Source organism: Lipotes vexillifer, unplaced genomic scaffold (assembly GCF_000442215.2).
Source record: "Lipotes vexillifer unplaced genomic scaffold, Lipotes_vexillifer_v1.1 scaffold528, whole genome shotgun sequence".
NCBI lineage: Eukaryota > Metazoa > Chordata > Mammalia > Artiodactyla > Lipotidae > Lipotes > Lipotes vexillifer.
This window is the reverse complement of record NW_006794582.1, coordinates 214,452-228,775: the sequence shown is the minus strand read 5'-3', so window position 1 is coordinate 228,775 and position 14,324 is coordinate 214,452. Positions and strand designations below refer to the sequence as shown.

Genomic DNA, 14,324 nt, shown 5'->3' with positions numbered 1-14,324 from the left:
CTGGTCTGGGAAGATCCCACATGCCACGAAGCAACTAAGCCCGTGTGCCACAACTACTGAGCCTATGCTCTAGAGCCCACGAGCCACAACTACTGAAGCCCGTGCGCCACAACTATTGAGCCCACACACCAAAACTACTGAAGCCCACGTGCTCTAGGGCCCGCATGCCACAACTACTGAACCTGCGTGCTGCAACTATTGAAGCCCGCACACCTAGAGCTCATGCTCCGCAACAAGAGGTTGGCAGCCCCTTTGGTGGGGCGAAAACAGCTAACTAGCTTGTGTGTGTGCACACGCATATGTGAATATGTTTAATTTTTTTTAAGACAGTTTCATGATCTGGTCATTACTCTGATCAGCTCTCCTGGAGCCAGTATACTCAGCTTCTCTTAAAGGCTTTCAAGGGCCATCTGACAATGACAAGCCTCAAGAACAGTAAACGAACACTGGGTCAGATTGCTCGCCTGCTAGGATATGAATGAAGTTTAGGGTATTAAAGCTTTGAGAGTATAAGAAATGAAGATGGTGAAGAATACAGTCCAAAAAAAAAAGTCTATTTCTGGAGAAGACTTATCCACTCAGACTATAGCAAACAGAATCTGTCTTGACCATTAAAAGGATAATAACCCAGAGCACATCACCTCTATATTTATGTACTTATAATCATCACTTAGGAAGCAAAGCCAGGGCTCTCAGGGTCTTCCAAATACTGACTATGGTTGTCCAACTGATCCAGGATTCCAGGCTATTCGGAGGCGAGTCCTAGAAGATGTAGCTCAGACACAGTCTCCAATCCAGGAGAGTAATAGGGATATTTCTCCCCCTACTTTTTTTTTTTTTTTTGCGGTACTCTCACTGTTGTGGCCTCTCCCGTTGCGGAGCACAGTCTCCGGACGCACAGGCTCAGCGGCCATGGCTGACGGGCCCAGCCACTCCGCGGCATGTGGGATCCTCCCGGACCAGGGCACGACCCCGTGTCCCCTGCATCAGCAGGCGGACTCTCAACCACTGCGCCACCAGGGAAGCCCTCCCCCTACTTTTTGATACAGTATTATTGCCAAACTGTATGCCCTAGAAAGTCCTGGGAGAAAAGAAAGTGCTGGTTATCCAATAGTTCTTTAGGAGCCTTGCCCTTATCCTTGGGCACCAGAAAATTTAATGCAAGTCCTTGTTAAAGGGGTGGTATAGGGCATTTACACAGACCCAGCCCCAACTGAATACGCTCTATATTACTAGGTTTCTCCTTATAAAAAGGGAGTAATAAAGCAAACCTCTATATAAAAACGTGTAGGGGTTTACTACATGCGCTTGTATCTGCTGGCAATGTATTATTACCCTAGAGCCTGTAATTCTAGAGACCCCTTAGTTGAGTCATGATAGTAAGTATTTTGTAATTAAGGGATAGAAAGAAATAAGGACAGAATTTGTACCTAGCACAGAAATCATCCCTATCTCCAACACTGACTTTACATTCTAAAAAGGGCTTCCTTGTATTTATACATTTTGTCAAACTGATATCATCCTTCTGGTTGCATATGTTCATATTAAATAAAAGAACCTGTCTCACTGGATGGTCCATGGTAGTAAAAAAAACTTAACTCTGACTTCTGTGGACAAAGTAATGAGACTTAACTGACTAGTTTATGTTAGCTGGTTTTTAAGTTAAAGAACAAGAGGGCATTGAATGAGCTACAAAAAACTATTGAAATTATATAATATTTTGAATAAACACTCAATAAATATATTCTCTGAATGGCAGGAAGTGTTAAAGGGGCATTGTGAAGATGAAAGATTAAGGAAAACATGATTTTCTTCATATACCTAAGTGAGAAGCTTGAACTATTTGCCCCAGGATAACATTTCTTTTTTGAAAAGGTGAACTATTCTTTTCAAATTACCTCCTTTGATTTCCCCTGCCCCCATGACTCTTATTTCTCTTCTAGTTGAGTTTTCATGACATTTTCCATGTCTGTCCTGGTGCAGATTCTTCATATGAAATGAAGAGGGAAAATGCAAAAACAGAAATAAGGCCTTTTGGGTCACAAGCATCAAAGCTTGCTAATTTGACCCAGTCTAGAGAACAGTGATTAGGGGGATACTCCACACTTTGTATCAAAAGACAACACAGGTACAAGAGCCAAAAGTGAGACTGTTTAGCCTAATGGAGCCAGGAGAATGTGCATGTTTGGCTTCCCATGTGGCACAGCTGATTGATAATTGGTCCATCTGCTAGAGAACCTAGTAAAATTCCTTGCTTAGTACTTCTGAGTGAGTTTGAAAGGTCCTATTTTGGATTACTGATATACACAATGCAAATTTACTAATCCAAAGAGGTGATAAAAAAAAATGACAAAGCAAAGTCTTCTTTAAGCACGCATTTGATGCACTTTCCAAAAAATCATATTTCAGTGATGGGAGTAAACCTTCAACCCTCTACCTCAGGAGCTGTCAAGGGAAAATACTTCTTATCTATGCGGTCTTCCTCCTCTTCATCGGGTGGTGGTTTTGCTGGAGGCGGAGGACGTTCCCTCTGTAGAAGAGAAAAAATAAGTATTTTACTATGTCTTTTTTCAAGAATTTAACTCTTTGGTTTACTCTTATCTCAGTCTTTGGAAATAAAAAAGAATAATGTAAAGAATTCCCCTGAAAGACTAAACTCAAGGTTTAGTATCTGAACAAGATGGAGAACCCTGCACACATACACAATTCAATTAGCATTGCTCTTTGTTTTTTGATGTTTGTAGCAGAGACTATAAACACCTCTGTCATATCCTTGACCACAGTGAGAAATATCAGCACTGAAAACACACAACTACCTCATCAGAAAATGTCCTTCATGATACTGATACACAAACTCGAGTATAGGAAAACCAGTGGCTCAACTTCCAATCTACTCTAAAAAGAGGAAACACTAAATCAAAAGAATCAACTTGTCAGAGTTCTAACAAACCAAAATTATTAGGGAAGTAATGAGGAAAGCAATCAAGGACAAAAACATCAACTCCTGCTCAAACTTGAATGTTATTCAAACCTCAGAACTGTCTCTTATCCTTGGTCACCTCCTTCAATGATTACTATTCTGTATCATTAGCATATGAAAACCCTATTTCATCTCAGCCCATTTAAAAAAGGACTATTTGTCAGTTATCTGCCTTTGCAGGGGTTGGCAAGCTTTTTCTTAAAGGGCTACACAGTAAATATTTTAGGGTTTGCAGTAAACTCTGCCACTGGGGCACAAAAGTAGCCACAGAAAATATGTGAATGACTGGGCATGGCTATGTTCCAAATACAACTTTATTCACAAAAACAGGCAGCTGTCTGTGGGCCTTGGTTCACCAACCCCCTGCCCTAGAGCAAGAAACTCACTGAAGACGGGATTATCTAGATCATGGGTAGACAGTTTCAGGAATACACAGAATGATCTTTGGTGAAAGAAGGCTGCAGAGAGTTTTGCCACTGTCCCTGCTGTACTTTTAGCATCTTTATATCCCACAGTCTTATTTATGCCTGAGGGTCAATGTTCCTACAGGGAAGGGGGTGGGAACCTGAAACAGGAGTTGACCTGCCAGCTCCTTCCCCGGCTTGCAGGTTAGTCCACTGTGTTGCTAGAACGAGAGTATTTATACACGTCGGTGTGGAGGTGAGTGTTGAATTATGTGACAACCTCAGAGAAACCTGCAAGGAAAGACACTTCTCATGTATTAGGAGCCACCGGGTTAGTTAGCACTTGGCATCCATGATCTCTCTGTTAAACACGCTTTACTGCTTGGTATTATATCTTGATAAATTGGTCATTCCCATATCCCCTGTCACAGGATGGATGCCCAATGGCAACGACTCCAAAACAAGTGCATATGGTCAAGCCGAACAAAGCTTTTTAGGTCAGATTTCCCACTAAGTCTACTTTCCCCACCCTTCTTTGCTCCAGAAGCATAGGAACAAGCCTGGTCCAGGGCCACCTTGTAAGAAGGGGAACAGCAGACGGAGCAGGCCCATAATCTCACCACTTATCCAACTGCGGGACACAAAGAGCTGAGAAAAACCAAAATGAAACGTAACAACAACAAAAATGACTCATCCTAGAAGCCTTCCCAAGGCTAAAGGAGCCTAGAAAGAACAATATGAAAGGCTCTTGTGGAAGAGGTAATCACCAGGGACCCTGGAAGGAAAGAGAAGCATGGGTCTTTCACGGTCTTTTCTACCGTGAAAACTATGGCCCAGGGACCTGGAACTATGAAGCTGATTTACAGATACCATCCGCTGTGTTTACCAGACGTAGAACAGTCCCTTGGCCACAGTTAATTACCAAGGACCAGGAAGGCAGCACGGCAACAACATACTCAAGTAAAACTCGCAAAGCATGCACCCCAAGATGTATCAGTTTCTACTTAGCAGGACCATAGGAGGCTAGATCACTACAGTGGGATGAACAAAAAACCTGTGTAAATCAGTGGCTAAGCCTCACAGGAACTTGCTCCTTCAAAGCTTACTTCAGGAATCCCGTGTTCTTCTGGCAAAGCCTCCAGCTCCCTCTAATGGGCATCACCTGTAAGTGCCACTGAAAGCAACTCCTTCCTCCACAGGTTGGATTTCCCTAATTCATTTGTACCTAACAGTGAAAGAAGTGGAAACAAACAAACAATAAAACCCAAAAAAAACCCTAGCTCTGTCTGCAGAAGCACTGTGTGAGCGGTGCTCGGCACGTGCACTTGCTTTCACCACCGACAAGGAGTTTCATCACAGTCCTCGATAACACCCGCTCTGGGGGTTCTACCACAAGACTGGTGGGCCTTTCCAAAATCCATACTGAAATGCTGGGACTATCCCAGGGCAGGGCAAGGAGCCGATCAAAAAAGAACACCAAAAACAGCAGGCCATTCCCAGGGTATTAACGAAAAGCCTGAGGATCACCAGGCAGCCAAAGGATCATCAAAATGGTCATAAGCCAGATTTGCACCAAAAGGGAAGGGCCAGCCTCTCCAACAGGAAGAAGTAATATACACCTGAAAATATGCCTCAAGGTGGGACTATCATTGGGATCCTGTTAGAGCAATGCCTGTTTATTAAAAGTGCAATGCTCAAAACCTCAACAGTGCAGGAAGGAAGGGCCATGGGACCACTGATTCAGGCTTAGGCTCACAGTAAAACCCTGGGAGAGAAAATGGGGGTAAGGAGTCTGAAGAACAATGTATAAGGCTAGAAGTAGAAGCAAGTGCTAGAGCGACTTCCCTGGTGACACAGTGGTTAAGAATCCACCTGCCAGTGCAGGAGACACAGGTTTGAGCCCTGGTCTGGGAAGATCCCACATGCCACGAAGCAACTAAGCCCGTGTGCCACAACTACTGAGCCTATGCTCTAGAGCCCACGAGCCACAACTACTGAAGCCCGTGCGCCACAACTATTGAGCCCACACACCAAAACTACTGAAGCCCACGTGCTCTAGGGCCCGCATGCCACAACTACTGAACCTGCGTGCTGCAACTATTGAAGCCCGCACACCTAGAGCTCATGCTCCGCAACAAGAGAAGCCACTGCAATGAGAAGCTCGTGCACCGCAACAAAGAGTAGCCCCCGCTCGCCACAACTAGAGAAAGCCCACGCTCAGCAAAGAAGACCTAATACAGCCAAAAAAAATAAATAAAAATTAAAAAAAAAAAAAGAAGAAGAAGAAGAAGCAAGGGCTAGAGAAAGAAGCAGTCAGATGGGAAGGTTGACCTTTAGAGGGAAAAATTCAGGGTTGTCCCCATCCTACTATTTCAATGGCTGGAGGGGTTATAATTATGGGAAAAATAGGAATGCATATACTAATACATACACTGTCTGATTAAGCCTTGCTACAACCCTGCTGAACACAGAATCTGTCCAAATACAAATGGATAAATTTTTGAGGGCAAATGGAAGGTGAACATGTACTCAGGGCTGACAGGAACTTATTTAGCAAGCTCTTTCATTGATGGAACTGCTCTCCAGAAAGAAACAAACAATATATAGCAAAGACCCCAAAGACAGAAGCAGCAGTGAGGCTAAATAGAAATAAAATGCTTCAATTTACTCTAAGGCCAAAAAAGTAATAGAAGGATGCAAACGGGTTATATTGAAACTGGAAAAATTAAAATTCTACCTCAACGCAAGCTGTAGAGCTTGACCACACTAAGCAAGAGGGAGATGGTGCAGAGCTCCCAGAAGAATAGGGTGAGTGGGACCCAGGCCCCTGAAACACAGCTGGCACTGGGGGTCGCACGTCCTCTCTCCCGCTCCCCAGCAGAGCAGAGGTGGACAACAGAACCCCAGTGCGGAGGGTCAGCCACGTACAGGCCTCACTCCAGCAGCTTTCACTCCCGCCGTCTCGGCCTCCCTGCTCACGGAGTCCCGGTCAGATGAGCGCCCGCTGGCCGTGCTGTCCAATGAATGGCAGGAGACAGCGTTGTACAGTGCCTCGTAGGGACCCTCCTCTTCCATGTTGGTGTCAAAATCGATGATCAGCTCAGTCACTGCTTTCTCCACGTCACCTGAAGAGGGGTTAGAAGGCAAGAGAGTCGGTGAGAGGACAGCAGTCTTGGACTTCCCACCACAGGAACAACCCAAAGCCCCTTCGGCCACCTGGACTTGACCAACATTAACCTAGAGCAGGAAAATAAATCACGGCTTTCTCCACGGACAGGAATAAATATAGAGAGTTTCATCTGTGCTTCATACTCTGAGAAATGAACAGATTTTTCTCCAATTCAATATTGAACCTTTGACATCTATGAAGGACATCTCCCAAGATTGTTATAAATTCCCAAATACCTCAATGCCATGACGGCATAAACTTAAACCATAAGATGTAGCAAGGTACAACTGGAAAACTTCAGTAATCCCTTTAAATTCTTAACAAGAACCTCCATGTGCCCAAGCAAAACAGAGGGTGGTGAAGCCTTTCTGAGATGAAGGCACTGTGCAGCTGCAATTCACTCACTAGACAACTACGAACCTCAGAGCACCTGGGATCCAAATTTGTGACTCTGCAAAGTAACCAGGGATCTGGTTATAGACCAGGGATCTCTGGGTCACTTGCAAAGAGTCAAACCTGTAACTGTAAAATCCTTGAAAGCTAAGAGCTTAGTGAACTACTAATCCCATTACCAGCAAATTATAAGGTCAAGAAAAAAAGTGTGACCAGGGGAGGGGAACAAGGACTCTAAAGTAAAGACAGGCTGAGAACCCCTGAACCCTTGCATCTCTGCATTCCTCTGAAAAATCCCTTTCCTTTTTCAGTATCTGGCTTTGCTCTGTTTCTTGAGCCTTCTTCATTGTGATCTGTATCTGGAGGAGGTGTCAGCCAGTGTTTTGTCTTTCTCATTCATTAGACCTAGGACCCAAAAGGCTGCTCAATCAATCTGAAAAGGTGGATCCTGGCTAATGATGCAGAGGCTGGACTGCCCAAGCTAGCACCCAGACCACATTTGTTGGACAAATGATAGACTACTAAAATCTGCCATATACACATCTACCAACCAGATGACACTCATTAAATATTTACTGTGAGCCAGCTATACTCAAGGCACTAAAGTGTGTGTTAGAAAAAAAAGGTTTCACTGAGATCTGAGTTCATCTTGAGATCATCCTGTCTACCACACATCCCAGGATAGCTCTCATAGAGCCAACTCTAAAAGTAGAGAATAAAATAAAGTAGGAAAGAAAAAGTCCACCATCACGGCCTAAGCTTTGCCCAAGAAAACTTCATATAGTAGTTGGAAAAAAATGAATTTGCATATGAACTTACTAAGTACTCCCAATCCCCCAAAATAATTATTTAAATTAAGATTTTCCATTCTGCCAAAGAACGTTCAACTCTTTTCAAGCTGAGAGCCCCTTTGCTGGCAGAAGAGGGCCGACTCACCCTGAGACTTCTGGGATATGGAGTCCATGTTGGAGATGAGAGGTGGCTGGGTTGTGGGGGTTTTATCTACCTCTTTTGCACTTCTTTTTCCAGTCATGTGATCTACATGGAAAGACCAAAAAAAGCTGCACCAAATACCAGTGGCTTGGTTCAGCCAGCGTGTCCCCTGGTCCCTGCGGCAGGGAGATGGACCCATACCTTCGATCAGTGCTGCTATCTGCTGGCTCTTCTGAGATGGCAGCTCCCGGACAGTGTCTAAGGCAGTCAGTCCACGGTTATCTTTTATGTTGACATCAATTCCTAGAAAGGCACACCAGGTGGACCAGGGGAGTGAGAATTTTCAAGCCAGCCTCAAAGAGGGTCAAATTCCAGGATACCTAATGCTCCTGGCAGCACAACCAACATTTTCATCCAAAGATATTTTATCCAGCTATACAAGAACTTCGTACATTTGCAATCAACCAGTGGAGACATACACATATTAGGTTCAAAGGCAGCCAGTAAAAATCCCCCTCCAGAGATCCTGGGGGAAATGATCCCAACCCTGGCATGCTGTGTAGACAAGAGCGCTGCCAACCTCTCACCTGCAGCCAGCAGGATTTGCACCACATCGGTCTTGCCAAACAAAGCAGCCTCATGCAAAGCACTGCCCTTCTCCGTCTGGAAAGCAAATGAGAGCGCAGAGCAGGATATCATCAGAACAGTGACCCAGGTTTGGTGTGGCTTCACACGACAAACGGGACGTAGACAAGAAGGGACAGGAAAATAAAATAAACCACACAAAGTCCTCTGTCATTATCTTTCCCACTTTTCTTGTCTGGATTCCAAAACCACAATCGTGGCCCATACTTGGGTGTTTGATGTGCCACCAGGAGGCCACACATGAATAACTGCACTGTTACCCTTGGAACCACCTATTGGTGACACTCCTAAAAACCCCACCTTCCTGGGTGGAAGGAATGATGAGAAGAAAAGTACAAGGGGGGGAAAACACCTTAACTTCAAATGTGGTCTGGTGGATGCAAAGCCTAAGAAATGGCCATTCATCTGAATGGAGAAAGCTACCAACAAAGGGAAATGCTAAGTCTCCGGTCGGCAACATCAAGTTGATGGGACTTTGGAGGCACTAATGGTGGCAGTGGGAACACAGGTATAGGAAGATAATGAAAGTTTTCTAATTTCAAGAGAGAGTCCACAAGCATGTCTTTTCAGGGTATAATGACCATGTATTACCCCTGAAAAGAAACAAAAAATAACAGACTCACTGGAGGAGTTTCTTTGTCTCTAAAGTTTCTCATTACAATGAGTCAGCAAATGGAAGCATCTGACATGTGATGTGAACCGTGCTAAATAGGAACACAGCCCAGCAGCATGGCGCTTGTGCCTTTTCCAAAATGACTAGGTCCCTTGGGCCTGGGAGGTATGTCCGCCCCACTACCTGGTAATTGCTATCCATGCCGGCATCCAGGAGGACCTGGACCACGGCTTTGTGGCCATTCCTTGCTGCCAAGTGCAGAGGGGTGTGCTTCTTAGTGTTGCAGCTCAGGAGGTTGGGGTGTGCATTGAGGAGCATCTTCACCACCTCCAGCCTCCCGTAGAGTGCAGCCAGGTCCAGAGGCGTCTCGAACTTGTTGTTGCGCATGGTGGGGTCAGTCAGCTCCTCTAAGAGGACCTTCACCACCTCCGTGTGGCCATACTGTGCTGCGCAGTGCAGGGCCGTCTCGTTGTCATTGTTCTAAAGAGTCAACAGGCGGATGATGTCAGAAAGGTGACCAGCAGACTGGCAGATGACTGGGGTAATCACACGTAAAACCATTGAAATTTAAATGAGAAAAATAGCAGCAACACTTGGGGACTAATAGAACTATGTCAGAATCCCGCAAACAAGCCCGACTGCTCCAATCAGCCTCATCTGCCCCAGTTACTGCCAGAGGGGAGCAGTCGGCACCTCAGCCTTTGTAGTCTCCTCTGTGCCAATGTAGACGTGTCTCCAGACGGCAAGGAGAGCCACCTTGGGAACACAGCAGGCCGCGGGGAGAAGCCCTGGCACAGATGGATGCCCATAACATCACTGCCATTGACTCAATTTAAACTTCAACTGGTTTTACAATTTCTATTGAGCCAACCCCGTGGTCCTGATTCTGGATCTGCTGACCATCCATTGCCTCGCACACAAGCTTTTTGGAAAGAGTTTGCCATCTGCGTAGCTCCATGCATGCAAATCAACTGGCCAACAATGAAAGTTACAGAGCAGAGCACCCAAGATCACTTTCAACATATCAGCCAACAGCCACTGCCAGGGGACTGAGGCACCTGAGCTCAGTCACAGAGTAACGCGGGACCCAGATGCCACCCTGTGCCTGCTCCAGGAGCCTGCCCCAGCCAATGCATGCAGGACCTACAACTGTGCCAAGAAGGGTTTCTTAGGTAAGAAAGATACAATCAGACACCAGAATGTTTTGTGTGAGAGGTGCAAAATATTCAAGATTGTAACATTGCCATTAATTCAAATTCACAGCCCCACAGGTCCTCTGATGTCAATTTTGTTTCAAACTAAAGGGAGAACCTGAGATAAAGCAGGAGAAGTTTGTGCTTTATCAACCATCAGAAGCAAAATGTTAATCATTCCAATTATGCTCTTTCTTTTACTACTACTGACAATGTATAACTAGAGCAGGCATAGAGGAATTTCCATGACCTCTCCATCTTTAGAAGCATTAATGAAAATAATAATTCTCCCACAAGATTTTGAGATTCCTGAATTTATCCAGGAGGCTTCTGCCACTTTGGGGAAACAAAGCTTCTGAGGGCATGTGTCCTTCAGGTCAATATTATGCACCTTTCAGTGGTCAAAAGGTAAAGATTAAATGTTTCCACAATTGCTTCAATTCTATTAATGATATTAAAAGTAACAGACTAGAAGTTACCCAAACATGCATGCAATTCCATCTGCTTTTGATCTGGCATTTAACTGCATCATTTTTTCCAGCTACACCAAGTGTATCAGAAAGATCCAGGGCTACTAGGCGCAAGGCCCCAAAAGGCCAGAATGATAGCAAAGAATTTTTTTTTAATGAAACAAGGACAGAAAGGGTGGTAGCAGGAGCCACATGCAAAGATAAATGCACACAGATAAACAGAGGAAGCAGCACTGAGCTACAACACAGCTCCAGGAGAGCAGCTGCTGAGAAGGTGCAGACAGACTTCTCTGGCCACAGAACACAGCCAGTTAGCAATGGCCTCCTGTGATACAGCTGGGTCCAAGGGGCGAATTCCATGTCAACCTGAAAGTCTGGAGGGCAGGAGAAACGCTGGGCTGGAAGTAAATCCTTGGGGCTCCCTGTGCCACACAAACCTTTCAGGCCACCCATATGCCCACTTCCTATTAAGCTATGGCATGAAAAACTTAGAGCTGTCACCTCGCTTTCTCATGAGAAGAAAAGACAGCTACAGCAATGAAAACTCACAGGAGCTTCCTGTAGAGGGATCCTGGGGCAGAGTTGCAACTCGAAGAAGTTTAAGAGGATTCTCAGGGTTTTATATCTCAAGATTAGCATGACAGCAAGGGCCAAGAAAGTCAGCTTATTCTCATTAAAACTCCAGTCCAAAAAAACTCGTTTACTCTGAAGTAGACACTGCTATCTCTTTTATATCCAAGTTGTCTCCCAACAACCAGAATAATCTGTAAAAAGTATGTCATTAGGGCCTGAAGAACTGTAAAACTCGAGGGAAAAAAAGTCTTCTCTGGGTTTTTGCCAGAACTAAAGCAGCTACCACAGAGCTGCCTTGCTAAAAGCATGGTCTTGATTACTACCACGCAAACTGCCTGCCTATGTTAAAAATGGCCTAACCACATCACTGCAGTTTATATTCACAGTGTAGGAAGCATCTTATTTATGTTTCAGTCTTGCCAGACACGCTCTGGTAACTACAATACTCTTGAGTTTACGTCTGTGGTGACCACATCTCTCGACTACTGAACACAGGCCATCACAATGAGCTCTTACTACCGCTTCCCCTTGGAGCCTAACAATTTTCAGGGTTAGAAGTCACTAAGTTTTGGATTTATGGACCCACAAGAAAGAGGGGGATTCCAGGGAGGGTGCAAACTCTCAACCACCTGGAATCCCTCTCTTTCACACCTTTCAAATCACACCATGGGTGCTTACAACGCCCCAAGAGTTCACAGAATCACACTACTATGAATCTGGACTAAGGAAGGGGCCTGAGATGAAATACCCCAATTTTCCCCCAAGGCTTCACACAAACTCCCCATTCCTACTCATCTTGAGACCCACTTTCATTTTTTCCTTGCTAGGTCATTACTTCTAAAAAAAAAAAAAAAAAATCTCTATAACCCTTTATATCTGGAGACCCCATTCAATGTATAAATCCATTACTTATGTGTTTTATATACATACACACACACACACACACACACACACACACACACACACACACAAACTACAAACAGCAGAAAACCATCTAGAAACATTCCCGTGACTTTTCTCCTCTGGGACTATTCAAAACCATCACCTCCCAGTGCTTGGATTACAGCCCAACTGCACTCTTGTCCACTGTTGACAGATATCTAAGTTAGGAACACCGGGGCTGCAGCTCTCTGGAGCAACGATGGTATAGTCTCTAGAAATATACCCAAATTGGAACAAAAGGACAAAGTGGGTCTACAAAGATTTAGAAGACACAGGAAAAACATGAGAACCAAGTTCCTCATGTGGAGGAGGAGTCAGACTTACTCTGCAAAGCTCTGAAGGCAGAACTTTGACCAACAGATGGAAGGTTTAGGAAAATAGATATCAATCAAGCATAAGAAACCAAAAATCAGTGGAATCCAAAAAGAGGCTGCCAAGAGTAATTCTGCTGCCTACTAGGAGAAACAAACAAACAAATAAAATAAGGGGTAGATGGCCTGTGTTTTAGGTGAGAAAAGAGGAATCCTGCTCTAGTGGAAAGTTATTAGCCTAGATCAGTGGTTCTTAAACAAGCTTCGTTTTGGAATTACAAGGGAGCTTAAAGGTAACTAATACTGAGCCCCACCCCAGGTCTGCCAAGGTAGCACCTCAGAGGGTAAAGCCCAGGAAAACTAATATTAAAAAGGTTACCAGCCTAGCAGACACCAACTTAAACATCATTCATCATCATCAAGAACAAAACAAACTGACATCATGTGCCTGGTGATGCGATGCACTAAAAAGGAAGGACAAACATCACTCTTGTGGCATTACTGCCAAAAATGTATAACCTGAACCAAATCAAGAGGAATTATCAGACAAACTCAAACTGAGGGCCAGTCTACAAAACAAACGGCCTACGCTCTTCAGAAATGTCAATGTCATGAATGACTAGAAAAGGCTGAGGATAACTGTTCCAGATTATGTATGATCCTGGACTGTATCTTGGACCAGAAAAAGAAATTGCTCTAAAGGACATTATTAAGACAATTGGTGAAATATGAACATGGATTTCTTTTTTTTTAATTTAATTATTTTATTTATTTATTTTTGGCTGCATTGGGTCTTTGTTGCTGTGCGCAGGCTTTTCTCTAGTTGTGGTGAGCGGGAGCTACTCTTCTTTGTGGTGCGCGGGCTTCTCATTGTGGTGGCTTCTCTTGTTGTGGAGCACGGGCTCTAGGCACACAGGCTTCAGTAGTTGTGGCTCATGGGCTTTAGAGCACAGGCTCAGTAGTTGTGGTGCACAGGCTTCACTGCTCCATGGCATGTGGGATCTTCCCAGACTGGGGCTCGAACCCATGTCCCCTGCATTGGCAGGCAGATTCTTAACCACTGCACCACCAGGGAAGCCCCTGTGGATTACTTTTAAGTGTCTGGAGAAACAGACCTACCATAAAACGAATTTGACTACTGCTCATCTTATGATATTCAGACTAAGTTAAAATTGTTTTAAAAGGGGGTAAGTAAACAATTTTAAGTTTCACCTTAGCTAAGGATGACGTACATTTGGACTGGCTTATGCTGACTTGCTGAAACAGGAAAAGGTCCATATGGTGAAGAGGAAGATAAAAGCTCATGAAAACCATCTCTGCTCCCAGGAAAGGCATCTGCAACTTCTTAATTTCTACAGGTGCTTGACTGGACTTAGCACACAAATGTATTTTAGCAAAAACAATTCCTAGACACACCAGGTCAATGAAAACCCATAAAACCTAGGGAGGTTAGAACTGAATCAGCCTGAGAAGAGTCTGCATTCTTAGCACAACCCAAATAGCCTTATCCCTTAACGGAGTTTACGTCACTTGGCCTTTGAGGGGGTGGTGGGTGGGGTGGAGGCAAAGGGTAGTACAGTTGGCCCTCCTAATCCACGCGTTCTGCATCTGATGAGTCAACCAAGCATGGATCAAAAATATTCTGGGAGGGCTTCCCTGGTGGCGCAGTGGTTGAGAGTCCGCCTGCCGATGCAGGGG

General features: G+C 44.6%; 1 protein-coding gene across 1 annotated transcript in view; it reads right to left on the bottom strand.

The window, feature by feature from the left end:
* The window catches only part of ANKS1A (ankyrin repeat and sterile alpha motif domain containing 1A), a 188,818-nt gene that overhangs the window by 95,580 nt on the left and 78,914 nt on the right, over positions 1–14,324 (bottom strand). The window contains exons 4-9 of the mRNA XM_007467237.1: positions 9,321–9,617; positions 8,467–8,542; positions 8,081–8,182; positions 7,883–7,984; positions 6,313–6,509; positions 2,438–2,530 (exon numbers count right to left, since the gene is read on the bottom strand). Coding sequence (XP_007467299.1) covers positions 2,438–2,530; positions 6,313–6,509; positions 7,883–7,984; positions 8,081–8,182; positions 8,467–8,542; positions 9,321–9,617 — 867 coding nt within the window. The remainder of the gene's footprint in view (positions 1–2,437; positions 2,531–6,312; positions 6,510–7,882; positions 7,985–8,080; positions 8,183–8,466; positions 8,543–9,320; positions 9,618–14,324) is intronic.